Source organism: Pyrus communis, chromosome 1, assembly GCF_963583255.1.
Source record: "Pyrus communis chromosome 1, drPyrComm1.1, whole genome shotgun sequence".
Lineage (NCBI taxonomy): Eukaryota > Viridiplantae > Streptophyta > Magnoliopsida > Rosales > Rosaceae > Pyrus > Pyrus communis.
This window is the reverse complement of record NC_084803.1, coordinates 39,021,096-39,035,058: the sequence shown is the minus strand read 5'-3', so window position 1 is coordinate 39,035,058 and position 13,963 is coordinate 39,021,096. Positions and strand designations below refer to the sequence as shown.

The following is a 13,963-nucleotide window of genomic DNA, read 5'->3' as shown; positions in this document are numbered from 1 at the left end:
TAGTTTTTGAATGCCTCACTGTCCATAGTTGGATGACCGTCATCTCCCCCTTCCTCATTGGTGGTGGTCGAGGTGTATGGATAAACGTCATTTAGAATATCCATAACTTGTTCATTAGGATCCACATTAGATTCAACAGTCTCCACTCGTGTCATGTATGAAGACGAAGCTTGGTCTAATCGTTCTCCATGATGATACCAAGTAGTATAGGTCTCCATCATCCCATTTCTTATTAAATGAAATCGAACATTTTCGAATGTCTCCCTCATTGAGTTGTTACACCTCCTACACGGACATCGGATATGAGTTGAACCTACGTTGTGTCTAGTTGCGAAATCAACGAACTCTTCTATTCCATCCAAGTACTCAACAGCACATCTATTATGATTCTGTATCCACTGTTTGTCCATTTTGTCTGCAATCCTAATAAAAGAACAAGAATTACAACAACTTCAACTATTGTCTTGTCACCTTATTCCTTCGGTAAGGGCCCTATCCCATTCAGGAATGCATAATTATGTGCCGTAATTTATGATTCCAATGGATGAAATTTCGACGCGTGCAAATTTCGGCAGCATTTCCTTACAGTTCTTCAAGTGAACGTCATAGATACATAATATCTACCGTGTACTCGAAGAACATCAGAAAATGTTACCAAAATTTCCACTATCAAAACCTAATCCATGAACCACAAACTACAACACATAACTATGCATTCCCAAACTGTCCAAAAAATGGGACAATTCAAGAATTAATTGGACCACAGTCATGCTTTCGCATCCATGCATGAAATCCAACTAATTCTCAAACGGGAAACTAAGTTTGTCTTGAAAAAAGTATACAAAGTTAAGTAGTATTAACTTCGTACAACACAAAACAATTTTGTACATGATGTACAAAAATTAATAAAGTTTATTTTAACAAAGAAAATACCTTCAATTTCGTTCTTCAATGATACTCGTATACAAAAATCCTGTACAAAAAAAATTTAGTTATTTTAATTTGAATTCTCAATTCAAAGTTACATATACAAAATCAAATCGCTTATTGAATAGGGATAGATCGAGGAAGAGAGAGGAAATGGAGAAGAAGAGAGATGAAAATTTATTGTGTGTGTGTGGTGGGGGAGCTAGATTTTAGTTGGGTAGACTACATAATCATTACTAATTTCAGATGGCCAAGAAAAGGGGTAAATATTGTATATGATCAGTGCGTCGTTCTGCTTTCTTTGTCATGGAAATTGTTTGCTTCTGAATGATTAACGAAGTTGGACAATGCAAAATTACAATTATTAGATGCTAATTGAAGTATTTGTATGCGGGTGCGCGCGCACGTGTGGGGTTCAGCTGAAGGGGGTATGGACTGTGTTGTATGTTCATGGTGAGTAGGCTAGATAGCAAAGCATATAACTCAGACTTTTCGACTGCCAAGAAGATAAGCTGAATATTGTGTAGGATAAAATGGTTATTTGGTTCATTTATAGTGGAATTTGTATACTTAAATTACAGTTCTCATATGTCAATTGAAATGTTTCTACAAATGTTATCTAATTTTTTAGACGGTATAGTTGTTTTGACCAGATAGAACTCAAGTAAAAAATCAGGGACTGGTTAATACAAGCTGAAATCATAAGTATATCGACCAAAAGTTTGTCTATTTCTTGAGTGATGGTTATAATACATATTTTGCAAAATTTCAAGTGTTAATATATGCTTTATGTATCATTTTCCCGTGTTAATATATGCCTTATGTATCATTTTCCCATGTTGATTTTCGCGTTATCAGTGCTTCCCAAAATTGCTTCATATGACAATTTACTTGTACTTGTTTCCTTAGGCCAGAGACAAGATATGCAGGGCAATTCATTATGGTTCTAAATTCTTGAGTAATGGAGAACCTGGAACAACCCAAAACGTGGACAAATCCACTAGAATGTAGGGCAATACATTATACCTTTAAAATTGAGATTGCCTACTTCAATGAATTGACATCCTTTAAACTTGGTAAGCAAACATTTGATGAACATGAAATCAAATTAAACACCTAAAAATTATAAACACAGCATCAAAATTCAAAATTTGGTGGAGGAATAAAACAACTCTTAAGATGAACATGCTAAGGTGATGCTTTTTCATCGATTAGTTATCTGACAGTACAAGATTTTCCATCCTCTCATATGAAAATAATTCATTACTAGCTGTCCTTACCTTTGATGAAGTTCGTTCCATAGCATTTTCTATGGATCCTAATAGTGCTCCTGGTTGGGATGGTTTTGGTGGGCATTTTTTTCGTGCCGCTTGGGATTTTGTTGGTGTTGATGTTGTGAGAGCAGTTCACTCATATTTTTTCTGTCTAGTTATATTTTCCCTGATTTCAATTCTAATTTTGTGGCTTTCATTTCGAAATCACCAGAGGCTAATATTATCTCACAGTTCCATCCAATTGCTTTGGCTAATTTTTCTTTTAAAATTATTACCAAGATACTTGCTAGTCGTCTTGCTCCTATTGCTGCCCGAATTATTATGCCAAACCAGTTTGCTTTTCTCAAAGACAGGAATATTTCAGATTGTATCTTATTAGCTTCAGAAGGTATTAATTTGCTTGATAATAGGAATTATGGTGGGAAAGTGGCCTTGAAAATTTCAGTACCTGATTGAAGATCCAACGTTTGTGCCAAGACAAAGGAAATATTGATGCCAGCTACAGCAAAGGGATATTCCCACTCAGCTCTCGTTCCATCTTGCTTGTGCAACAATCTATGGAATGATTCCTGCAAGAGGATGAAATCAGAAACTTATTACAATAATACTTTGAGAAGAAAATAATACTTTCACACCCATACCCATTAAAGCAGTGAAAGGAAATGTTTGTATGCATTCGCACATGGATGAAATCCAAACAAAATTAGCACCAGTGCCTCTGTAATGTATGCAATAAGCTAGCTACAAGGTTTGAAACAGGTTTACAGGTGTAAAAGTCGTCCACTTTGCGCGACGAACGTGACGTCACGCAAAATAGTTTTGCGCGACGAATAATAGATTCGTCACGCAAAGGTAGTTTGCGCGACACAATTGTACGTCCCGCAAGATTTTGGCGCCAAACCAAGGATAGTTACCGCTTTTTTCCCAACAACGCGTGACAAAGGTCTATGTACGTTGCGTACAACTTTGCGCGATGAAGCATAACGTCGCGCAAAACTGTTTTGCGCGACGAAGAAATACCTTCGTCGCGCAAAACAGTTTTGCGTGACGTTTGATCCTATTTGTCACGCAAATCAGTTTTGCGTGACGAAGTATAACGTCACGCAAAGTTTCGTCACGCAAAGAAGTTTTGCGTGACGCTTTGTTGCCTCCGTCGCGCAAACAAACTTTGCGCGACAAAATTTGCTTCGTCGGGCAAGTTTCCGTCACGCAAAACAGATTTTGTACTAGTGCCAACAATTGAAACTGTGGCTATAATTCTAACCTCTGAACTAAGGTGCAACTAGGGATAGGAGTCATAAGACATTCAAAAGTCTAACCCTGAAGCTAAACTGTATATAAAGTCTGACCTAAACAAATACTTAAATCAAAGTATGATTCAGAATTTAAGATCGATTACCACCCAAACAAATACTCGGCGCCTCAGTGCCTCACGATAGTAGCATTAGCAGTAGCACTGTTCTCTCATCACCCTTATATATATTAGGGTTTAGGGTGTGTACTGTGCGGGTCAGAAGTCAGAACAGACAACGTGGGAAATCGGAAGTGGTATGAAAGACTACGTTTTTTTTCTACAAGGTTACCGAAACAGGAAAGTTGCCAAGACTTCACTTCAGATCACTTTGTTGATGTTGCCAAAGCACCTGAGTGACTTTGATCCCTCTTCCAAATCTGAAATGTGTCCCTCACATGAGGAAACAAGTTCCAAAGTGGGTAGCAACAACTATTTACATTGACCCACATGCACTTTCAGGCCTACCAAATAATCAACACAGTCAACGTTCTTTTTTTGGCCAACCACATTCAACACATTTTTTTTACAAACGATATTATCTACATATTTAACACATTATATATACGACTTATCCATAAGTGCCAAGAATAATGGCTATTTTCTACCACTTAAAATGACCAAGCGTGTAACATATGCATGTGCACATGTATGGTCTACATTTTACTTAATGACATAACGATAAAGGAGCTGTCAGTATCTCTTATCGACTCATTATAAATATAATAATAACTAATTGGCAAATATAATTATCTATAAAGAATTTTCTTTATTGAATCTATTGTCAACATGGCCCCGATAAAAAATTTCTTCAAGAAGCCTAAGGCGTCGCGTTGAGCTTTAATAAGTGAGGCTCACTAGTATGCAACGCATTCTTGATCATGGTAATTAATCATTACAAGATTCATATAAAACCCTAAGAATATGTCTGACATATGAAAAAGTTCTTCCAAAAAAATGCTGAAATGATTTTTGAAATGCCAGAAGTTGGAACCAATCAATCAAAATCTAGAACAAAGACGTGTTCCCGTGTAGAGAAATCCAATTCCAATTATTCCCTTAAACATGCATCTCTCTATCTTGCAGAAGCATACTGTTAGAATGGCCTCAAAATGGATGGATCGAAAAGAATGATTTCTTGCTTCTATATATGAACTTATCAAAGACATTAAAAGTAACTTTTGATGGACGATGGATGGGGATTAATTAGTCAGCATCAAACTAGACGTACCACTACTTTTTCATCTGTCGATCAGGATCTCCAACCTATATTTGTCTTTTTATGTCAAATCTAACTTATGCTTATCAAAGAACATGAAAGGACGTCGAAAAAGCTTCAACCTATAAGGAAAAAGGAGGATATAGAAGGTAATTAAAAGAAGCAAACGAAAAATATGAGTGATTATTACAATTGAAACAAACTTAACCAACTAAGAGCAAACTCCTCTGAAATTCAAAGTATATGTTCAAGGATTTGATCTCACCATGTAACTGAACATGCACAAAACACAATTCTAGGATTGCTACAAAACAAAAACGTAGAGTTGAAAGAAAAAAAAAACAATATATATATATATATATATATATATATATATATATAATTGAAATCCAAAATTGCTATTTTTGTTGTAGCCTATTTTATCTGACAAGGGGAAGCGGGCCGGTGGTAAAGAGAGAGAATAGAAAGAGATGTGTTTGTAGAATTGTGTAGAAGAATGTATACGTTATTCCCACCTACGTAGTGCCTTTATTTATATAAGAGTAGTGAAGTGAAGAAAACCAACATCCGAGTGATAGATAAATTTATGGCAGAAATGAATGACACTTGTCAAGAGATTACATAGTCTGTTATAAGGTAGTTAGGCAGTTAGTTCTTAGCTTAGTGAGAAAGCTAAAAAAAAATTTGGAATGATAAAGAAAGAGTATCACGGTCTAAAAGGGGAAATGGGCCATAAATGACTAATAAATATATAAATTAATCACACCCTATACTCTATACTCTTTTTAATAAATTGTAAATAAAAAAAAGTAAATATATAAATTATAATTATAATTAAAAATAAAATAAATTATTATTATATCATCATACTCTTTTTTATTATATCATTTTTAGTCATTTAACATATTCACAGCACTTTGGTATAAAGGTTTACCAAACATTTAGACATTGGTTTCTTTTTTAAAAAAAAACACTTTTACAAAAACTTTACCAAACAGTGAACTGCTTAATTTTATAGCTGCTTTCACAGCACATCAGAATCAGTTTTTTTTTTTAAAACACAACAATACCAAACTAACCCTAAACCTCACAATTAGTTGTCAATTGTGGTTCAAATTCGCTTTTGGCAAGAATCGAACCTAAGATCTTTCACTTATTTTCATAGCACAGTAGAAGCAGTTTTTTTTTTTTTTTTTTTTTTTTTTTTTTTTTTTTTTTTTTTTTTTTTTTTTTTAAAAAGCACATCAATACCAAACTAGCCATAAACCTCACAATTGGCTGGCAATTGTAGTTCAAATTCGCTTTTGACGAGAATCGAACCTAAGACCTCTCACTTACATGTGAATAAGAATAGCACTGGACCATAGTACTAAATGGTTGATAGGTTATTTTTACCTTCTCACGTTTTCCTTCATTTATTGTTTGTGTATATTCATGTAGTACTGATTGGTACATAACCAATTATAATTATTCTAATCTAAGCGTTTCTCTCGTGCTTTCGATCACAAAAATAACAAGCATTTCGGAGACATCCACCTAGATAAATTTGGCATGCATATCCATATCGGCTAGGTTTATGCCGATTTGAATTAATTGTTTTCACTGGCCTGTTTGGGTTTTGGGCTTACAAATTAGTCTTTAATAGGTTGTTATGGTTATTGAGTTTGGACTTAAATAACAACCTATTTAGTTGTCATGGCCACTTAGTAGATATTGTTAGCTAATTAGGTTTTATCTGATTAAACTTGAAGCTCATTTGGTGCCTCTCGCATGCTGAGAAAAACGTGGTGATAATTTTCTATTCGTATTTCATCTTAATCTTGTAAATTTTTTAGTCATTCTGAAATCTTCTACTGCAACATATATAGATGCATTAGAGTAGGGTTTTTGCTGCCGTTGCCGCGTGCATTGGAATTACACATTCTACTTTTCATTTGCCGTCGTATGCATGCACTGCTAAAAAGAGATTTTTACAGCTTCCTTATGATGTTACATGTTAGTCGACAACCATGCATTAGGAAGAAAAGGAAATCATGTTTCCTTCATTGTCCATTCAAAGACCATCTGCTGCATGCTCTAGTTTTCCACAAGTCTGTATCAGACCTTAGCTTGTCTGTATCAAACCTTCACTCTTCGTTTTTCTCTTATGCTGCATATTCAAGTTTTGTTTCATTATTATATATATTGTTGTATTTTACCTTAGTGTTTGTCTCTTGCATTGAATATATATAGTGCACTTTGCATTTGCTATAATATATTTGCATGCGATATTTTAGCAGCTGAGTGAGGGTTTTAAGACAGTCGGGAGTAGCATGTGTTTTTAAGGGGAAATTCATATTTTTCATGCGTTGTGATTTTCGTAATTAGTTGATTTTCCAAAGATTATTTCATCATACATACATTTTGCACGATCGCATTAGTATCCTGCAAAGAAAGTGATTGATGGCTGCATTAGTGTCGTGCCACTCATTTCGTCACTTGTAATTGAGAGTTTTTATATTCAAATTTCTTGATTTAAGAGTTCGATACCAATTTATTCTTTCTATTTGTTAAGTGTAAATATCTCGTAGTATTGAAAAATTAAAATCAGATCCGCTAGTGTAGAAATATTTCTATTTTATATGATCTCAAAGTCTCGGCGGCCCAGTAGGCTTCAAACGGAGTAAACCCATGCCAGAAGGCCCAACCCGGTTCGATACCGACGATGTCCAGCCAGCTGAGCCCTCTCTCAAATCCCCATAGTCAATACTCATTCTGTTTTATTAGGTTGCAAAAGTTCATTATTTATTTTCCTTCAAACAAAAAATAGTGAAACCGGCTTGTTAGACTTAGACTTTTGCCTCATATATTACTCTTCTGCTCCTTCCCTTTCGTTTGATCAAAAAATTAACAATAATTGTAAGTCTGCCGAAACCCAGAAGCTCTTTTTGCTTTCGGTAATTTTCATCCAACAAATTCTCCTTCTTTTCTCCCCCCAATAATTTCATGTGATTTGTTGCCTAATTTGCTTCCTGCAGATATCTGGTTTCGTTTTTCAAGATATAAGGCTTAATTTTCTGAATCGATATGGCTGTTGCATCTGGAGAAGCAACCACAATATGCAATCACTGGTAATTAATCTTTTTTGGGAGTTTCTGTCTTTGAATTTTGTAATTCTGGTACTATGTTTATGCATGATTTGAGAAATCTGGGGGACTCCAATTAGAGAAAACCATGATTTTAACATAATTATGAAGTGGGTTCTTGTGTTTTTTAATTATTTAGCAGTTGGTCTGAACTTTCTGAGATACCCAATTGATTGATGCCGAAGTTGTTAAAAATTGACATAGTTGGGTGTTTTCTTACCTTGAGCTGAGATCATTTAGGCATTGAGGCAATCCAGCTTGCTTTCCCTCTACAATCTCTTGAATGCGTTACTGTGTGTTCGATTTTACAAGAACGAACACACTCCTTATATGTTCTATGCCTCAAAGTTGTTTACTTTGCTTAATGGTTTGTAAACATCCAGATGCTTCATGACACTAACTGTACTCTCCTAATGGACATATTTTTGTTTTTGTTTCCAGTGACAGAGCTATCCCCTCATCAAATATTGACTTGCACTCTGTTCATTGCTTCCGCAATCTAGAAAAATGTAAAGTCTGTGGTGATATGGTTCCAAAAAAATATGCTGAGGAACATTACTCGAACACCCATGCTCCGGTATGTGTGTTTCCATATTTGCTTTTCTTCCTAGTGCAGTTCATCAAACTTTAAACAAAAGGCAGTTTCTCCTGTTAGTTTTAAGTTAAAACCTACGATTGCCCTGCTTTTGTTTGGCATAAACTTTTCCAGTTTTTACGGAGTATTAAATGTCAGACGTTAGATTACAATATTTGAATTTGGGTTGACTGTTCTCATGCTCTGGGAGTGAAGGATCTCATTAGCTTTTCTGTTATCTTATCAATTGTATTAGTTACTTGTTTGCTGAACACTTCTATAAGAAATTTTTACCTGATTTGCCTAATTTTTTTCATTTAAATTAAACCCTTCAGATGTCACTCCACCATGGTAACTTTCATAAACCTAAATTCTCCAAGTCCTAGGCCGCCATGTTAACATATGTAATCTGGTCTTTAGTTTATTCTAAAAGTATTTGAGCATACAGAGATGCCTTCTCTAGATGATAATTGGAGGCATATGAGAATCCATGTACAGCCGACTGTTATTCTTGTCTTGACACTAAGATTGATTGAGTTTTTTTAATACAATAAGTTGATAGCCACTTTTGTGTAGAACTTTGATGCTTGTAGCCTGTACGTGTGAACATGGTAAGTATCTTATAAACAATGTCTCTTCCAACTGGGATAGTTAAAAGAGAATCCATTTTGTCTGCCTCATTCAGTTCAGGGCTTTGTCAAGTTGACTTATATTATGACTCATTAACTTAATACCCCTATCGTTCATGCAATTTTGTATATCACCCTTATTCTTGTAGAGAGGCACCAACGCCACTAAATCGGCATCTTCTTCGTTTTTTAAAATCTTATGGAAAAGGTTTGTGAGTCGTGCTATACCCGTCTTTCTAAAGACCTTCAACACTTCAATCAGTATATTGTTGAGACCCATTGCTTTTCTATACTTCATCTTTTTCAAAGGCACAACCACTTCCTTTTTCTTGATTCAATGGTAGACGGAGTAATTTCTAAACTGTTCAGAGTTACTCAACTCACCAAAGAAGTACTCATGTCGTGTCCTTCATTGAAAAGATTATGAAATAAGCTCTACATCTGTCAACTGGCATTCTCCGTAGCTGGAATATTTCCATTCTATAGATATCCAACTCTCCTTCTTTATTATCTAATCACTTATACATGTCAAAAGCAGCTAGCTTTGCTTCTCTCATGGTTTTCTTTGCTTCCTTCTTCGCTATTTCATCGGTTCGGTTCTATCCTTGTACTTCTTATCCTTAACCTTCTCATGTACCTCCACTTTCCACCACCAAGATTCCTTTTGATGTGGAGCAAAACCCTTGGACTTTTTTTAATACCCCTTCTGCAACTTTTCGGATACAAATTGCCATGGAATCCCACATTTGGCTAGCTTTCCCCTATGTATCCCAAATGCATTGGGCGTGTACTTTCTCTTTGAAAGTTTTTTTTTTTTTTTTTTTTTTTTTTTGGTCCTTTTAGATTCCACCATCTAGACACATGAAGGATGAAGGTCGTGTTCTTCCTTTTATCTCTTTTGATATGCGCATCCATTACCAACAATCGACGTTGGTTAGCCAAGCTCTCCACTGGTATAACTTTGCAATCCTTACAAGTTATACAGCCTGCCTTCCTCATTAGAAGAAATCTATTTGTGTTTTTGATGACCCACTTTTGAAAGTAATCATATGCTCTTCACTCTTTTTAAAGAAGGTATTGGCTAGAAAGAGTTCATATGCCATTGCAAAATCCAAATTGGCTTCTCCCTCCTCATTTTTCTTCCACCTCTGTAGTTGCCTATCTCCTTATTTACTACTCAGTCATTATGGATACCCTATTGGTAGTACAATGTTGGAAATTATTTACTACTCAGTCATTAATTATTAACTCCTTGTAGGGGCACTAAGTGTCTCAAGTAGCTTTTTAATATGCGATGTATGATATATTATGATTAAAACATGTCTATGATCCTAAATGTTACTTTTGCATTCTGTATCAAGCTCCTTGTCAGTTTACTTAGCAGTCAAATTGAAACGAAAGGTTCATATTATTCGGGAAGCATACAAATCATTAATTATGCCTCTTGCTTGTTCATTTTAATAGAGTGAAAGCTTTTCCATCTATATTGTAGCCTGAGCACACCTTTCTGCACGTGCCCATTTTTTGTCTTATTTTTTTTATTTACTTAACAATGCATTTTGTTTGGTTATTATATTAAATTGGGTAGATATACCATTTAACTGTAAATAGTTTGCATCCGAATTGTCATGTATTATTGCAGGTAGCCTGTTCACTTTGTAGTGAGACAATGGAACGTGAAATATTAGCTACCCACAAAGGTGAAAACTGCCCTCAGAGAATTGTCACATGTGACTTCTGTGAGTTCCCATTGCCTGCAATTGATCTTGCTGAGCATCAGGTAAACACTGAACAAAATTGTAAATTTGATGACATTGGATAATATACATCAGCACCAAATCAGTGTTACTGTTATCTCAGTGCTTCTTTGTAATTGTAGGAAGTATGCGGGAATCGAACAGAACTTTGTCATCTTTGTAACAGATACATCAGACTGCGTGAACACTATAATCATGAAAGTAGGTGTAATGGTATCTCAGATAATACCGCCGGTCCTTCCAGGTTGGTTACTATCATTTAGCATTTTCCATATATTAAATCGTATGTTATAGTATTATACACTATTCTAAAAATCCCCACCTAGCGCCTTATAGGCCACGCCTAGGCACTAGACTGTTGGTCACCGCCCCAATTAATCCATAGGTGTTTGAACATTAAGAAATGGTGCCTATACTTGCTTAGGCGCCCGCCCAAACCTGCCTAGATCATGACTTTCACTTGGAAAATAGATACTTTCATTTTGCATTTTATTTTTTTCAATAAATTGTAAGAGACTTGTTGAATACTTAGATGAACACACATTATATGCTTGTTCCCCATGTTTTTATTATGTTCTAATACTTTATAATATATATGTCATTCTATTTTGCAATTTATTATCCCAATGCAATTCTGTATTTTTTAAGTATAAGCAAGCACTTATTTGTACGATATATAATAAATATGCTTAAATCCTCCTAGTCAGCTAGGCCCCAGCTTGCCGCCCAACTAGTACCTAGTGTCTTTTAGAACCTTGATATTATAGTTGTGTGTAATTGAGCAATTTAATGAAATATCTTGTGAGAAGGCCTAAGAACAAATTTACTTGCCATCTTGTAACTTATTATTGAAGGTCAACTACCTGTGCTTTATAGGTATAGTTATAGATTCTTGGACATGCCTATCTCATATCCCTCCCCCCTACCCCCACTAGTTTCACTTGGTTTGGGAAGAATATGTTGGTCCTCTACGTTCCAACGCTAGTATCAGTAATAGTTACTCATAGTAATATTACAAATTTATCCCTTTTTGCCACTTTTGGTTGTTTCTAAGATTGGATTAAACTAGATAACCCACTAGATTCGATCTATGTTGAAGTAAGAATTGAAGGTCAATTTCTTAATTTTGTCCAAGGATGGAGTAGTCATGAAGGAAAATTCCCTCCAATCCCCACAAAATGGTAGGATTAGAAGGAATTAAGTTTCCTTCATGACTAATCCATATTCTAACCTTCATAAGGGATAAGATTTGGATGTTGACCTTCTTTCCTGACTTCAACATACATTGAGTCTAGTGAGTTATCCAATTGAATCCTAGATACCAAAACTGCGTAAATAATTATTTGGAAAGAAAAAGGTAATGAAAAGTGTCCCCAGTTATTCTATCACACACTAACCCATCAGTCTTAGAAGTCTGTTTCTTTTTAATTTGGGGTTCATTTGTAACTTTTTGTTGTTAGTGCGGTAAAGTAACAAGAGAAGTGAAATTGTGTCAAGATATTGTGATTACTAGCTCATGCTTGCAGTACAAGCTGATTTACATTTTAGTTAGCATGGTGTTACAATCTGATTATGAGTGCATCAGATTCATTAGATTTCTTCGGGTTGGTTGATCTTGTGAAAACCTCCGCTTTTGTAATCCTGCACTGTCAACGTTTCACCGTCTTTGAATGAGCTGGGAAAGAATTTATTTTGTTTACCTTATTTGAAACTGCCTAACCTTTTTAGCACATGTAGTCATTGGTTGACATTAGGGACAGTCTAATCTTAGAATTACGGTGACTGGTTAAGTGTTGCCCCTGTTGTGTTCATCTGTCGTGGGTATTAATTTTTGGATTTTCATCTAAAGGGATGATAGGGCAGCTGAAAGAAGGCAGGGTCCTCCAAGAAGACAGGCGAACGAGTTTTCACGGAAGCGGCTTATGTTCACCATTGCACTAACAGGTATTGCTGTTTTATTAGGGTCTCTTTTTTTCCAGAGAAAGCCAGACGAGAGTCAAGTGCATTAGCAATTGAGAAAATGGACTCATTGGGTTATGTAAATCTTTTTTAAGCTTCAGTTTATATGTATCGTAAATCTTCTGAAGTCGTACCCGCTGTTGTAACCGTATTAAACTCCATTGAGATTGTGATAATACACTAACTGGTTATGCCATACTGCCATATGCTTGTTTTGTACTATTAATTTTGTTATTTTGGATGAATAAATATGACCATTGTAAAGTAAACACGGGAAATACAGCCATTGTCTTCCATACCACATACTTATTTATTCATACAGCCGACTCCACTTAATAGGACAAGGTTTTGTTGTTTTTCTGGGATTGTACTTGTTACGCTTTTTTCTTTTTCGCCTTATTTCCTTGGCATGCCACTTCGTTTGTGGGCACTGTTTTTAACTTTTACGTATTACTGATTAACATTCATGTTTAATCCCCTTTCATTTTCCTTAAAATGAAAACGAGACCTTAAGAGTAAGATCTCAATCGATGGTATAATTTCATGCACTTATGTGAATATTTTGGTTGCTTGGGTCAAGAAATTGAAAATTTAGTTTTGGTAAATCTAAATACTAAGAGAGTGTCACTTAGTACTATAATCTAAGTAGGTTTAGGCGTACTTTTTAAATTTTCAAACGCTCAGAGATTAATCGGAATGGTGGTCAACCGTCTAACGTCTAGGCGAGGATTTTTAGAACAATGATTAGATCCTAACTTTTCAAGTGTATTGTGCAAGATAACGTTACCAACAAATATTTCAGCTCAAGAAAGAATGACAAGGAAGAAATAACACCCAACAATGACAAGACCTCCAAAAGAAAGGCCAACAGTAGTGACCGCTTTCAATTTGGGCAAATTGTTTAAAAGGCGTGTGATATATAGAGGCCTCTCACGTGCGCGGTACAGCGTTTGGAAAGATTAGTAAAAATAAGCATTGAATCATATATTATTTTTTAAAAGAAGAATATATATAATGTGAGGATTTAAGTAAATATATTAGTGGGACATAATATGGTTGGGTCTTAAAAAACTAAAGAACAAAACATTACCCAAACAAAAGGAAGGATAATCTGTATCTATACTTACTATATAAAGTCAGCAGTCCCATTTGGAGTCGTATGCTTCACCAAAAATAATAGAACAAAAATACCCTCAAATAGAAAAGTT

The 13,963-nt window shown here is 35.2% G+C and overlaps 1 protein-coding gene across 2 annotated transcripts; it reads left to right on the top strand.

Moving 5' to 3' along the window:
* The first annotated feature begins 7,498 nt into the window (after positions 1-7,498).
* Positions 7,499-12,947, top strand: LOC137742477 (uncharacterized). 2 transcript variants are annotated; one of them, XM_068482362.1, is made up of 6 exons: positions 7,499-7,647; positions 7,729-7,821; positions 8,278-8,413; positions 10,682-10,819; positions 10,919-11,040; positions 12,646-12,947. In XM_068482362.1, the coding sequence occupies exons 2-6, from the start codon at positions 7,778-7,780 to the stop codon at positions 12,803-12,805; spliced, it is 600 nt and encodes a 199-aa protein (XP_068338463.1). In that variant the 5' UTR covers positions 7,499-7,647; positions 7,729-7,777; the 3' UTR covers positions 12,806-12,947. The 2 variants fall into 2 exon arrangements, with proteins under 2 accessions (XP_068338463.1, XP_068338470.1); XM_068482369.1 differs by having other exon boundaries at positions 7,505-7,609.
* The last annotated feature ends 1,016 nt before the right edge of the window (positions 12,948-13,963 follow it).

What these genes read in the sequence shown, in the direction of transcription:
- LOC137742477 (XM_068482362.1), top strand. Translation starts at nt 7,778, where the DNA reads ATGGCTGTTGCATCTGGAGAAGCAACCACAATATGCAATCACTG. An exon ending in ACTCGAACACCCATGCTCCG is followed by an intron (nt 8,414 to 10,681) that starts GTATGTGTGTTT and finishes GTATTATTGCAG; the next exon opens with GTAGCCTGTTCACTTTGTAG. An exon ending in TTGATCTTGCTGAGCATCAG is followed by an intron (nt 10,820 to 10,918) that starts GTAAACACTGAA and finishes TTGTAATTGTAG; the next exon opens with GAAGTATGCGGGAATCGAAC.